Source organism: Parasteatoda tepidariorum, chromosome 4 (genome assembly GCF_982258835.1).
Source record: "Parasteatoda tepidariorum strain Cologne lab strain chromosome 4, Ptep-v5.0, whole genome shotgun sequence".
NCBI lineage: Eukaryota > Metazoa > Arthropoda > Arachnida > Araneae > Theridiidae > Parasteatoda > Parasteatoda tepidariorum.
The window spans coordinates 48,920,515-48,934,739 of record NC_141758.1 but is presented as its reverse complement, the minus strand read 5'-3'; the positions used below and the strand labels follow the sequence as shown (position 1 = coordinate 48,934,739).

General features: G+C 28.9%; 1 protein-coding gene across 2 annotated transcripts; it reads left to right on the top strand.

Moving 5' to 3' along the window:
* The first annotated feature begins 8 nt into the window (after window positions 1–8).
* On the top strand, window positions 9–13,611 carry mus101 (mutagen-sensitive 101). Of its 2 annotated transcripts, none has more exons than XM_016047678.5 (4): window positions 9–321; window positions 1,759–1,835; window positions 4,830–5,291; window positions 9,457–13,611. In XM_016047678.5, the coding sequence occupies exons 3-4, from the start codon at window positions 4,841–4,843 to the stop codon at window positions 13,467–13,469; spliced, it is 4,464 nt and encodes a 1,487-aa protein (XP_015903164.1). In that variant the 5' UTR covers window positions 9–321; window positions 1,759–1,835; window positions 4,830–4,840; the 3' UTR covers window positions 13,470–13,611. The 2 variants fall into 2 exon arrangements, with proteins under 2 accessions (XP_015903164.1, XP_015903165.1); XM_016047679.4 differs by having other exon boundaries at window positions 9–336.
* Window positions 13,612–14,225: the final 614 nt, after the last annotated feature.

Here is a 14,225-nt window from a genome sequence, read left to right as displayed (position 1 = left end):
TCCTCTTATCTATGAAACTCCGCGCTCTTGAAGTCGTGTTGTGTGTTTACATTTGTTGTTAAGTTCAAATTCGAATAATGTGTTACAATTTTCTTGGGATTTATGTACTCGTAATAGTTTATAAAATACGAATGTAACCTCAAGCGTTCTATTCATTTTACGAAACTTCTACACATAAATAAATATCACTTACGATAATTTGAATTCAAGACTGCAGATATGATGTAGTTCTATTGATTGCAAAAAAATTTAGTTAAGAAATATGTATATACATGCCAAAGATGCATGCAATATCAAAAAACTCAAGTATTAAAATAAATGGTAAAATACAATTTAGTAAGAACTTCTTTTGTTACTTTTTTATGAAATTTACTTTGTTTATGAAATCGGTTGGTTGTTGAATAATAACTGACCCTTGAGAAATTCCAGAAAAGAGAAGCGTTCCTATAATTTTGATATTCTATATAATAAATGCAATGTATGCATGATTAGATTTTAGCCAGCATCAACACTCATAAAAAGTTTGTCAAAAATGTTACTAAGCACATGATTTAGTTCTATTTTTCTTAATAGAAATAAAAAAAATTCTTTAATAACAATTAATATTATTATTTTTATCTCTGTCTAAACAAAAAGAAATTTTCCCATATTGGTAACTGTTTACTTCTTGCTAACTGAAATTACCTAGCCTGCAAAAAAATTACCTTTACCTTGAATTAATTTCTTTGTGATTTCCCACCTACTGATTTCTTTTTATTTTTTAAAGTTGATTTCTTTTTATTTTATTGTTTTTATACTCATATATTTTGCCAAAACTTAAACACTGATTTAGTACTGGGATGATTATAAAGTGACCTGTGGTGTGTGGTACAACCCTCGTCAGGGTTGGCAAGTTTTTGACAATTAGCGGTTTTAACCAATGTCAAAAATTCCTTTTTAACGTTTGTCAAAAAACCAAAATTTTAGAGTAAGGATAATTAATCTATTATAAATATGAAGTATTTATAAATAAACTTACTGCATGTTAAATTTCAAGTGATCAATCCATTATGTTCTTCAGTTATATTGATATTAAACTCTTTTTTTTTATTTGACCATTGCTGTTAAAAACCAAAATTTTGTAGTAGAAAGTATTAAAATATGTAAAATTAAAATTTATCCAATCTATAATTTTGGTTATTAAATAAAAATACAAAAACAATCACAAAAAAAACACTTAATCAATTTATTTATCATATAAAAATCAATTTTTATTTACTCTTATCTTAACTCCTTTCTCTGAAGCATATGATTACAAAGAAATAGTTTTGTAATCCAAGTTCTTTTTTCACTTTTGTATGAATAAGACCAAAATTATTCTTTTGATTGATGCTGAGCTGCATGGACTACAATGCTACCTGCTGAAACTATTATTACATAAAAAAATAAAATGTAATTAGGAAATTTATTCTAAAAACTAGACTTGAAAATTTAAATTTTTAGTTATTGACAGATTTACTCTTAGTAGCCTCTTTTTCCTCAACTTTAATAAGTCATTGATTGTCATTGATATGTCCTTTTTGTTTAATAGCCACTTTTTCAAAATTTTTTTCCCTTGGTTTGAATTATTTTTTCCAAGATTTTATAAATCTGTGTTTGTATATTGTTATCTATGTTTGCTATACCAATTTAAAATTATCTATAGTTTCTATTAGATAAACAGTACAGTTGGTATAATTTTTATATTATAATTTTAACATTTATTTAAATATTTAACAGGTTAGTTTTGAAATTGTATCTTGGCCAGAAAGAGGTCTATACGAATTTGTATTTTCTAACTCAGCACGTGCTCAAAAGTAAGTAATTATTCTAACCTATTTTTAACTCCATCTACTACTTTTTATTTTTAGTGTTTAAGTTTAAAAGCATAATAGTTTTTTTAGAGTAAACATTGCTTGACCACTTTTATTGTAAATTGTTTGTGTCTTATGCAATTCTGGGAATCTATCTTTTGCACTCCTCCCCCTTTCAAATTGGAACAGATTAAAATTTATATGTTATATATTTTGTAAATATAATTTCTTAAAGACTAAGTTACTTTTTTGGTTAAAAAGATACTTATCTGCTTAATTTGTCTTTTTAAGATATTTTATTAAACTTAGGGATAATCTCAAAAATGACATTTTTTTCATGAATAAAATTAGTTTTCAAAATATTTTTTCATATATTTGTTATAATTTAAGTTTGCATTTTAGAGAATAAGTTTAGCCGACAGATATTTTCAAGTATTGTTCATATTCATCATATTTTTTATGTTAGTCCTGTTATTAACTAAATTGATGTGTAATTTAAATGATAGTCTTATCAACAACAACAAAAAATTTAACAATTTTTTTTTAATGAAATTTATTACATTATTCGTAATATCTTATAAACCTATGTTTTGAGCTTTTTATGTCTAGCATATCTTTTTAAAACTTGTATATAGTCTATGTACACAAAATTTTGATGTATGTGTCAACTTTTTAAGTATTTACTGTTATTTTTGAACTTGTTTAAGTAATTAGTAAAGAAATTATATTTTCACAAAACTTCATTTTATATTTTATTATTTTAGACAAGATTACAATCAAATCGATTTTAAATAATTAGGTTCTTTTTTTTTAAAAAAAAAAAAACCTAAGTTAAAGATGTTGATACTTGGTTGAAATTTCATTCTGAAGCTTAATACAATTTGAATGTACTACTGTTAGTTTTTTTTTAATATTATTATTTATTTTTCAGAAATATTAATCTTCGGTATGTCACCACTATAATTAACTTATTATTTAATGCACAACTACCAGCTTTTATTATTAATTGTTATTTATTTTGCAAAAATATTAATTTACTGTATGTTGTGAATGTCATCAATATAATTAACTCATCATTTAATGCACAGCTGCCAATTTTTATTATTATTTATCTTGCAGAGATATTAACCTTCTGTATATTGTGACTGCCACCACTATAATTAACCTACTAAACACATCAAGAGCAAAATAGGTTTTCTAATTGTATCATCTTGAAAGTTATTTACATTTTAATTTAGTTTAATAGATTTTATTGCAAATAAATACTATTCCATCAGTTAAAAATATTGCTTGTCAATTTAAATAACCACTGGTTAGTGAAATTAGCTAATGTCATTAAATTCTTAAGAATCGAATAACTTGTGTACGATAGCATTCAACGTTTGTTGTTATCAAATTGTGACCACCAGATATCTGTAAAGTGAGTTAGATGCTTTGAGATACAGCTTGATACAATAGATATGACTCAATACAATAGATTCAATTCGAAAAATATGTTTAAGAAGATGAATATGACTCAAAATGCAAGTTAAAGAAAATGGGCATTGTGGGAAAAATCCCACTCAGTGTATAAAAGCTATCAAAGAAAATAAATGCTTATCTTTGTTTTTTGTGTGCTCATCTACCTTTTTATATTCCTTAATATTGTGTGAATGAAGTTGTAGACTTACTCCAAAAAAAATTGAGGCATTATCATTTTAGTAAATATTTAGATTATATTTTAAAATCTAAGCATACTTGATATTAGTTGATGAACTAGTGTTTTTAACAAGTTGAAGGTTGATAAAGTTAGCGAACTGAATATGACACTTATTGAAAGTTAGTATACATTACATCATTAAACAGTGCCATCCTGTCACAAAAATAATTAACATTGGATTGGAAGATTACCTGATTGGATGTTAAATCAAAAATTTGAACAGCTGAAGTAGGGATATTATTTATTTTTTAAGTATTATAATAATTACAGAAATTGTAGGGTAAAATCTTGGACTCGGGGATTAAAGTGGTTAGGTGTATTTCAAAGTGTATTTTCATAAAACGTGAAGCCCTGGGTTTCAAGCTTTGCATTGTAAGGATTTTCTACTGTAAATATTTTGCTAAAATATATTAATGATGAAAAAAGACTTGTTCTGTCTTGGATAAATTTACGATATTTTTTTTACTAATGTTTTCTGTTGTAAACTAATTTACTCTTTATTGGATATCTAATTTATATGTTCCCTCTCTATCTTTAAAATTCATGAAGATGTTAAACTTCAATGAAATAACTGGTTTTATTCACCCAGTGTTAATTTTATAATAATTAACCATTTTAGTTTTAAAAAAAAATTATTGCTATTTTAGCTATAGTATTGTTTTTAAATAATAATTAGTAAAAAAAAACGTTTATAATATGCTTTAGTTGGTTTAAAAAAATTCAATTTAAATCAATAAATCTGTTTTTCTTTTCTTTTTTTTTAATTTTAATTCTTGTCACTTTTTAGAAACAGAAGTATTCACACACATATATATATATAAAACACCTGACAATTTTGTAAAAAGTATATCTTTTGAAAATAGACTGCTTGTAAAAAAGATATATACTATGTGATTTATGTTAATAGATGGCATTGCTTTAAAAAATTTTTGGATTTTATTAATTAATTTTCAAAAAAAAAAATATGTATATTTATATAAAAGTAGTTTAAAAATTTAATCAAATTCTATGTCGGTTTTCTTAAATATGCATTTCGAATTTTGATAATTTTCTTAAAAACACATTTTGAGCTGTGTCCAAACTAAAATGCTCTCTGAAATGCAATACATCATTTTTATTTTCTTTTACCAATTTATATACTTCAAAATTTACTAAAATGTTATTTAACTTTTACTCATTTAGCTCTTCAAATCAGGAATGTAAATCTGATGCAGATGTTCTACTGATTTTTTTTTTTAATGACCAATATTTAAAATCCAGTTCTTATACTCTCATTACATGAACTTCATCTTTTTTAGATCTAAAAATCATGCAATCTAAAGAAGCTGTCACGTGTGACATTTGTTTTGTATTAAATGGTGATAGTCCTGCAGAATCAACTGAAAACTTAAAAGATGCATTTGATGCTGTGGATTCTCATCAGATGGAACCAAATTGGCTGCCTGCAAAAGAATGTTTAAAATTCGCTTCAAAAGAAACCAAATTATTTGTTATGGACCCATTCGAAGGTGAAGTATTCGAACATTTGAAATCCATTCGCTGCCGTGTACTTGGACCTCTCTGCATTCTTTACTGTCTTCAGTATGGTGATGTTCTGCCTAAACGTCCATATCCTGTTTATAGCGTATCTATGAGAAAAATTACTGTATCCTGTTCAAACATGGATAATGCTCGTAGAGAAGATATTTTCCGGAAGGTGGAATTGATGGGTGGATTATACAGCAAGGATTTCACCAAAAGTGTTACCCATTTAATTGTTGGTATGTATGAAATTGTAAAACTATTTATGTAAATGCATATTTTGTGTGTGTTTATTTTTTTTATTAGTGTATGTTTGTTCAATTTTTTATTTCTGTTAATCTAATCTAAACCATTGAATTAAACATATTTTTGAATGTTTCTAAATTTCTATTAATTATGCTTTTGTCAAAGATATATCTTCTTTTATGTAAACTGATATGAAACATATGATCTTTTCTGAAAGAAAAAAAAATAAATTCATGCCTAATATATGCAAAACCATTTGAAATTGAATACATCATCAATTTGTTGTTTTTTGATTATTGGTAATTAAAATTTTGAAGCCATGTACGTAAATAGTTTAATTAAATAAATAATCCCTTAGAAGTGAAGCGGTAAAGTATTATTTGATTAAAAACAAAATTCCGTTGCCAACTTTGTATTTCATATTTCAAATACCTTTTTTTTTTCTGTCTTACTCATTTGGCAAATCTGGAAAAATGGGTGTCTGCTTTGGGTGCTTGAAATGTATCCAAGGTTACTTCCTGTTTAAAAAATTTTAAAGCAAATGATCTAAAAGTAACTAAATTGCCTCCTCAACTTGTTGAATGCCGGCCTTGTATGCTCCTGGAATATCTGGGAAATGTCAGAACAAATAAGATTCAACAAAAAAGTTAGAGAAAATTGTAATTTTATCCTGAAATCTGGAATGGTCAGGTAATTTTTCAGCACATCAAATTTTGCGAATCAAAAGCTTTATATTTCAAGCTTTTGTTTGCAAGAAAATAATAATAAATTTAATTGCCGAACCGACAATTACTTTATAGACTTTCAGAAGATTAGAGAAAGCAATAGAACATGCGTAATTTAAAAACAAAAAACTTAAAACTCCTCTTCTCTTCATATTCTAAGAGCAATGTTTTAAGATCAGTGATAGAGCACAATTGCATTTTACAGTTAACTCACTATTTCTGGGTACATTTGCCATCCTCCGAAATAGGGTTGTAAATTTCCCAAATTTCTGCTGGGAGGGCAAACATAAAATTTGTTTGTTATTTTCTTCAAAAATAAATTTTATTTTCCTTTTTCTCTTTTCTTGTGCTATTTTTCATTGTAAGTATAATTTAGATTTCTATTAAATGTAAGCTTCATTTTTTTAAAATCTGGAATTTTATGTAAATTAGCTTGAAAAGTCAGAAAACAAAAGTCGGAGTCTTGACTGGGAAAGTCAGAAAAAATCCTTCTTTTTGAGTATGAACCCTGTAGCTAAAAATTCATTTCTGCTCAACTAATTTCTTTAAAAAAATTTCGTTTCATTTTCTACGAAGGTATTTTACCTTAATCGTTTAAAGTTTCAAAACTCTTTTACTACATAAAAAAATGCTTTTTCCTCACATAGTTACATTAAAAAGATGCTTAACAATTTCACTTAGTTGTATTACAAAATGTTACATCAATGATTTTTTGATTTTTACCAATTCTAATTGTAAAAAATTGAAGAAAAATTCTTTGTTATCATTTAAACTTACTGAGATTTTATTATTAATTTACAATTTTACGTCGTTATTTAATTCAAAATATCTCACATAACCAAAATGATCACATAACCAAAAACATACATGAAAGAAAGAAAACAAATTAATGGCACATGTTGAAGAGCTACAATCAGTTGTTTTATTATTTTGTTTTAAACGCAAATTTAATAAAAAGAGGACAAGGTTTTGATCCGCACAATAGGATTATTTTTGACTAACCGTCGAATAGTCTTCTCTTGTCACATTTTATATATACTAGGAGGCTTCGCCCCCTGCTCGCTGGCGCTCGCCAACCCCCGGAACTGCTTTCGTCTTTCATTTCGGATTGCTTCGCAATCCAATGCTCGCTCATTGGATACGTTCTTAACGTCTAGCTTTTGTATACTTTTTTGAATACTGAAGTTCCGAAAACTTTTCACTGTAGAAAATTCTAAACCTGAACATTTCAATATTAATTTGAAATTGCAAACAGTTCACATATTTTGCTTAATCACACTATTCTAAATTTCAGTTGCTGAGAAAAGTAACTGTTGTAAGTTTTGTTTTAAAGTCTTTCCCACCAGAGGGCTAAAGCCATGCGTTGTAAAACAATATGAAATAGTAGTCTGCCACTGAACGCCGGATGTAAAGCATCGGCTTCGATGAAGATAATTTTGTATTTTTAATTCTCTGAAGGGCGCCACCCTAATAATATGGAATTTGTAAAATAAATGTATATATTTGATTGTTGATGAAGCCCATCATTTTGTGTTTTCATCAGTGTTCAGAAGCAAAACTATAAATTTTTTATTTTATCACAAAAATATAAAATGTATAAAAAACAAAGAAAAGAGTAAGAAAATAAGTATAGTCATAGAAAAAGTTAAAATTATAACATAGTATTTGTCAGTTAAAATAAAACTTTTTGTTTAAGTCATTGTTAACAATTCAAATTTCTCCGAGGCAATTCTAAACCTTAATTTTATTCTAAATGTCAGTATTCAGACACACAACAGAAGTTTAATATGACGTTGTAATATATATATATATATATATATATATATATAAAAGGATCATCGTAATTTTATAAGTAAAAATTAAGGTAGTATTGTTAAGTTGAAACACAATATTTTTAGTTTTGATGTCAGCAATACAATTCAATTTTTCGCAAAAACGGTTGTTTCCATTATTAAATTCAGTGTCAACAATTCAAATTTTTCTGAGGCAACTCTTAACCTCTAAACATTTTTTTTTTTATTTACACATTTCTAAATGCCAGTATTCAACCACAAAACAACTTAATGTCCTCAAATTTAGCATGAAGTTGCAAAATATAATGAAAGAGGGTAATAGCAATAATGTAAGTAGAAGTAAAGTTAGTACTGTAAAATTAAAACAATATTTTTAATCAATGAGCCAAGTTCTTCAAAAAGCACTTGTAGAAGTAGCTGGATAGAAGTTTTTTTATTTAAAACTTTTTATAGAATTTCTTTAAAAACACAATTGTTAATCTGGGCATTTGGCGATACAACACTTATAGATTTGAAGGATTTGTTACGTCAAGCGCTCGGGTATCATAATTTTGATCTAGTTGCGCTTCTATGTCATTTTGATTTATGTTGCTAAGTTAACTTTCAAAAAATTCTATGGCTGGCAACAGTATTTATATTTTTTAAGTTGTTAATTTTTATTTCTTTTAGAATTCGTTCTTTTTTTAGCGAAAAGTTTTTTAACCTAACAGAATTCTTTGCCGACTGTTCTCTGTATACATATATGAAGAAAATAAAGTAAATATTTAAGTGTTGTGAAAAGAATCTTATTTAGTTGTACAAAGTACTTCTTTAAAAATGAAAACTGTTGCCACCGGCGGAAAAGAAATGCAGCTAAAATTTGGGAGCCATGTAAGAGAATTATATATATTAGATATTGTCATAATGCTAATGAAAAACTAATACACAAAATTGTAACTTCCTTTTTTTTTGCAGTCTATGTTACACATCTCCCCTGCATGGAGAATAAACAATTGATGCTAAATTTTTTGAATATTTTTCCTTGTTCTTTCATTAAAAAAAAAAAAAAAATTTTTAACCTAAGATTTGTTTTATATTTTTTTATTAAGCACAAGTTCTACTCTTCGCAGAGTTTGACAGCTTCTAGTCTTAAAGTACTACAACTGTTTACTCTGTCTGCCGAAATTTATTATGGTACAAAACTTGGATAGCAAAATAAAAAGTTTTAATTGGGGCAATCAATTTTACTTTTTTAAAAAAAAATTAAGCATTAACTGGCATATGTGTACCAGTTATTATATTAAATAGTTAACAATATTTTGCTAAGGGGATGATTAGAAATTTATTTCTCTTCTTAGCCATCAGGCAAATAGTTAGGATATGTACTCTTTTGCTATTAGAAGAATATCTCCACTGTGCTTTCTAAATGACAATACTGTCTTTTTCATGAGGATTGAAAGGTTGCCAAGTATGGCTACCTTTTTTTCATTTAAACTACTGTGTATGTTTGTTTATTTTTTAACAAATTGAGAAAAATTTTAAAAGTTATAATTAACTACATTAGAAAGTATATTCCTAGTTAAGGTGACAAATATTTAACTTGGATGTGTGTTTTGTTAATGAGTCTCCTTTGAAAAACCCCTTTTTATTTATTTCTGTAGGTGAAGTTGGGTCCAAAAAATACCAAGTTGCTGCTGCAAATTTTGGTTTACCAATCATGATACCTGAGTGGGTAGATGATGTCTGGTCAGATGGTCAATATAAACGAATTCATGCTTCTGATAGTTGCTATGATAAGTACAAATGTCCAGTTTTCAAAGGCTTAAAGATTACTGTTTCACAATTAAGTATGGAAGAAAGAAATGCCATTCAATCCATCATTGAGACACACGGGGGTACGTATTTACCTCCATTGAAAGCTCATGAAACTACTCATCTTGTTCTAAGCGAGCCTAGTGGCCAGAAATACCAATACGCTAAAACTTGGAAAATTTATTGTGTAAATGTGAATTGGATTTATGAAAGTGTTAAAGCAGGTTACTGTAAAGATGAAAATCTTTATAAAATTGAAAATTGTAGCAGGACAGCACAACCAAAACGTTCAACCCCTAATAGGGATTTAACCTTTGAAATGCCTCCTGTAGAATGTAGTGTTATAAACAATGTTTCAATTGTTTCCCACTTAGATGAAACTCTCAGAAGTGATGTATCTGTTGCTATCGTCAGTAAAAAACAACTAAAAAACTCTGTCTTAGAAAAATTTGATTTAGCAACTTTGCCAAGAAATGGTCAATTTCTTGATGGTTGCAAAATCTTTCTTTATGGTTTCAACCCTTCTCATCTAGAAAAATTAAAGAAAATAGTCAATGCTGGTGCTGGAATGAGATTTAATAAATACACTGATAGTGTTACTCATATTGTATGTGATGAGCTCTCAGATGATGTTATGAACATAGTTAAATCTAGCTCTACAAAGCCATTTATTCTGAATTCTAAATGGCTAATGGAATGTTGCACCAAAGAGCAACTAGTCGATGAAAAACCATTTCTTTTCATGGATTCAGCTATGCTTAGTCCTGAAAAAGAGGAATCTAAAAGCAAAGCTGCCTCATCAAATAGCAGCTACAGTTCCCTGCAAATTGCAGCTCCTGTTCCCGATAATATAACTGAAATTTTTAACCAGTATATGCCTAATAAATCTCAAAATCAGGATTCAATCGTGGAAAGAAAATCTGATAAAATCAGTGATAATTCAAAATCTAAGCCAAATATTTGTAATGCTGACCCATCCACATCTGATCCTCAATATGATGTTCCTGAAGTGATTGACCTTGCAGATGAAGGTCCCACTCCAAGCGTAGCTGCATTATTTTCTGGGCTTAAATTTGTTGTGGCTGGATTTGAGGAAAAAGATTCTGATATTCTTTGTAGAATGATAGAAAGTCATTCTGGAGTGGTTCTCTCTCCACATAGCTCTATTGTTGCTGATATTGCCATAGTTCCTATTATTAAGCACGAGTATGAGCTGCAAGCTTCAAACATAATTACGAACTGTTGGCTTCAAAAATGCCTTGAAGACAGCAGAATTTACGATTTTGAAGAAAATGAATTATTTTCCCCAGTAGCGATACACGCAGGCCAAAAACCATTTGTATCGTATGTAATATCTGTTAGTCAGTATACTGGAACTGAGAGGGACTGCTTAATGCACTTAGCTGAAGTAATGGGAGCAACTTGTCAGGAATATTTTGTTAGAAAAGCTAATAAGTCTAGAGGAATTTTGTCAAACACTCATTTAATTGTTGCAACTCCCGAAGGCAACAAGTATGAAGCTGCTAAAAAATGGAAAATACCCGCTGTTAGTAAACAATGGGTTCTAGATGCTGCAAAACTAGGAGTTGCTCCACCTGTGCACAGCTATTTAATTGATGTTTGTGTTAAGAAATGTGTTGTTCGTGAAGATAATCCTGCTGAAAATACGTCAAATTCTCAGATTAATAAAAGAAGTCTTGCTAAAACATTTTCCAATGAGTTTCAAAAGAATTTATTGGAACCTCAAGAGCCATTACCTGAGCTATCTACAAATGCCGTGCCTGCAGGGGTTGAATTTTCACCTGCTTTATCAAAAACTTCGATACCAAAGCTCAGATTACAAAAAAGTGATCTGGAATTACAAGAGCCATTACCTGGGCCATCTACAAACAATATTCAAGCCGAGGTTAAAATGTCTCCTGTTTTATCAAAAGCAATTGAAAGAGTCTCAACACCTATGCTGCCGAAAACAGTTAATAAAATTTTATCCCCTCATTTCTCTAAATCAGAAAATTCTATCAATGAGAGCTATGAAAGTTTAGATTTAAACAGATCTTATAAATATAAGTTTCGGATTAGTGGTTTACTAAATGAATTAGATTCGAGCACCCCTGCCAATGATCGCAGTATGAGGAGGCGTAGCCTTGCAGTGGAAGATATTTTTGGAAAAAATCTGGCATCTGCAATGAAAGGCTTGAATTGTACAATGGGTTCTGAATCTGAGTATAGTAACATTGATTGTGAACAGATTGTAAATGAACAAAAGCTCATAAAGAGTGAAAATAAAATTTTTAAAGATGTTGTTTTATGTGTTTCTAAAAAACTAAATAATTTACAGCATGAGTTGAATGAAATTGTCACTTCATTAGGAGGGGATTATATATGGTCTTATGATAATTCTTGCTCTCATTTTGTTTTTAGTGGTAAGCCAAATGATCTGTCTAAAGATTTCCGTGAAGCTAAGTCTGATGGGAAGAAAATTGTTTGTCCCGAATGGGTTTATGCGTGCCAAGAAAAAAATTGCATTTTAGATGAAACCCTGTATCCACACACATTAAAACTGAATATGTCCCTTACTAATGAAATATCTATAGTCAAAAACAGTAGCAATAGAAAAAGTACAGAAAAAGAAAATATTACTATTGACGTAAAAACTCAAAATAAAAAAGATCCTGACTTCAATAAGCAGTTAGAAGAACTTTTAGTGGCTGCTAAATCCGAAAAGAAACGAAATTCCAGGCGACTTGTAAGTTCTGTTTCCAGTAGCCCAACCACTGAAATTTTAAGCAAAGTCCCACGACCTGTTTCGGACTCTTTTGTCAAACCTCTTTGCGTTGAAGAGAATGCTAACACAGAAGAACACTCTGGCTCTCAACAGTTTTCCCAGCCATACCCAATTGTGTGGGATGATCCCACCGGACGGTTAGAGAGGGAAAAAATTGCCGCCATGAATGCTAACACCAGAAAGTTTGAAAATCTATCTAAATATGAAGAAGAAAGCACGAGCAGATCGGAACAAATTTCTGACAAAAAATTTGAAGAAGAGAGTGTTTTTGAAGATGAAAAGCGTGCAGAAATGAAAAGTGTTGTTGAAAGTGAGTTTTTGAAAATTAAGAAGTTCATGTTTACTAATATTCCAGAACCAAAGAAGTTAAAGTTCATCGAAATCATTAGTGATCTTGGTGGGGAGGTTTCAGACGAAAAAGTTTTCGATTTGACTGCAACGCATCTAATAATGGAGAAGCCATTGAAAAATGAAAAACTTTTGTCCAGTATTGCGTCAGGAAAATGGGTACTCCATCCTCGATATCTGTTGGCTTCAGAAGAGCAAAAAAAGTTTCTAGCGGAAGAGGATTTTGAGTGGGGTGGTTCGGCCACAAATGAGTTTGCTCAGAACTTGCCAGCGATGAGTAGAAAAATTGCAAACTGTCCATCCAGATGGAGATTGAATCTAAGTTCAGATAGCAGTAGAAAAGGTGCTTTCGAAGGCTGGAGTGTTGTAATTATTGCTGAAGACAAAGGAAAACAAGCAACTTACAATAAAATTCTCGGAGCTGGAAGCGCAGAAATAATTTCTTTCGAAGCATCGAATTCATTCTTAGATAAAATATCTCATGTCATTGTTGATATGAAAAAGAGAACATTATCCCAAATCGACTTAAGTCCTTTTATATCTCATAATATTTATTGTATCAAACCTGAATATATTGCTTTTTACCTAATTGATGATCCACCTCCAAATGTCGAAAATTTTGTTTTACCTGAGGCTAAAGAGTTGTTGAACAATTCTTTGACGTCATCAAAGCGACGAACTTTAAGTATGACTACCAGAGGCAGTAATAAAAGAAGTAGAATAGCCTAAAAGCAATTAAAATATTTTAGTTTTATCCATAATTTCTATATTTATTCTGTAAATTATTTTGTACATAGCCATAATTTGTAAATATCGCACAATTCATAAAGAATTAGAATTTATATAAATAAAACATTTTTTGATTATTTTTTATCATGAGTTTTTCTAGAAAAAGAAACTGCATTTACAACTTGTTATTAATTTTTGAAGTTAAAGCAAAAACATTATATATTGCATCCCAGCAAGAATAGTGTTATAACTCTAAAATGCAGCATTTGAGAAAAATCTACCTAAAGAATACTATAAAACTTATTCTGAAATAGACAGAAAACTGACACAATTACCCTCAGCTGGATAAATTGGTAGTTAGAGATGTGGCACTTCATACGTATTTTTTATTGACATAACCTCAAAATTACTGTTTTTTCCACTTTTCTTGCCAGGATGCGATATATTTATTTAATGTGGAAAGATTTGAAAAATTTAAAGAAAAAATATAATCAATTTTTATTCTCTGTTTAATTTTTCAAATTGGAAATGATCCCTTATTTTTATTAACTCTTACTTCAAGATAATATTTATTCTTACAGTATTTTAATTTAAGACAATTCTTTAAATACTCTTGTTTTTAAGGTTTTGAATGTTAGTTCTTCACATAATAAACTGTATAGAACAGTGATTCTCAACTTTTTTTTTGTTGCGGCACACTTTTAACGATTTCGAAATTTGACAGCACACAATGAAAAAAATTAGATTAAAAGTAGT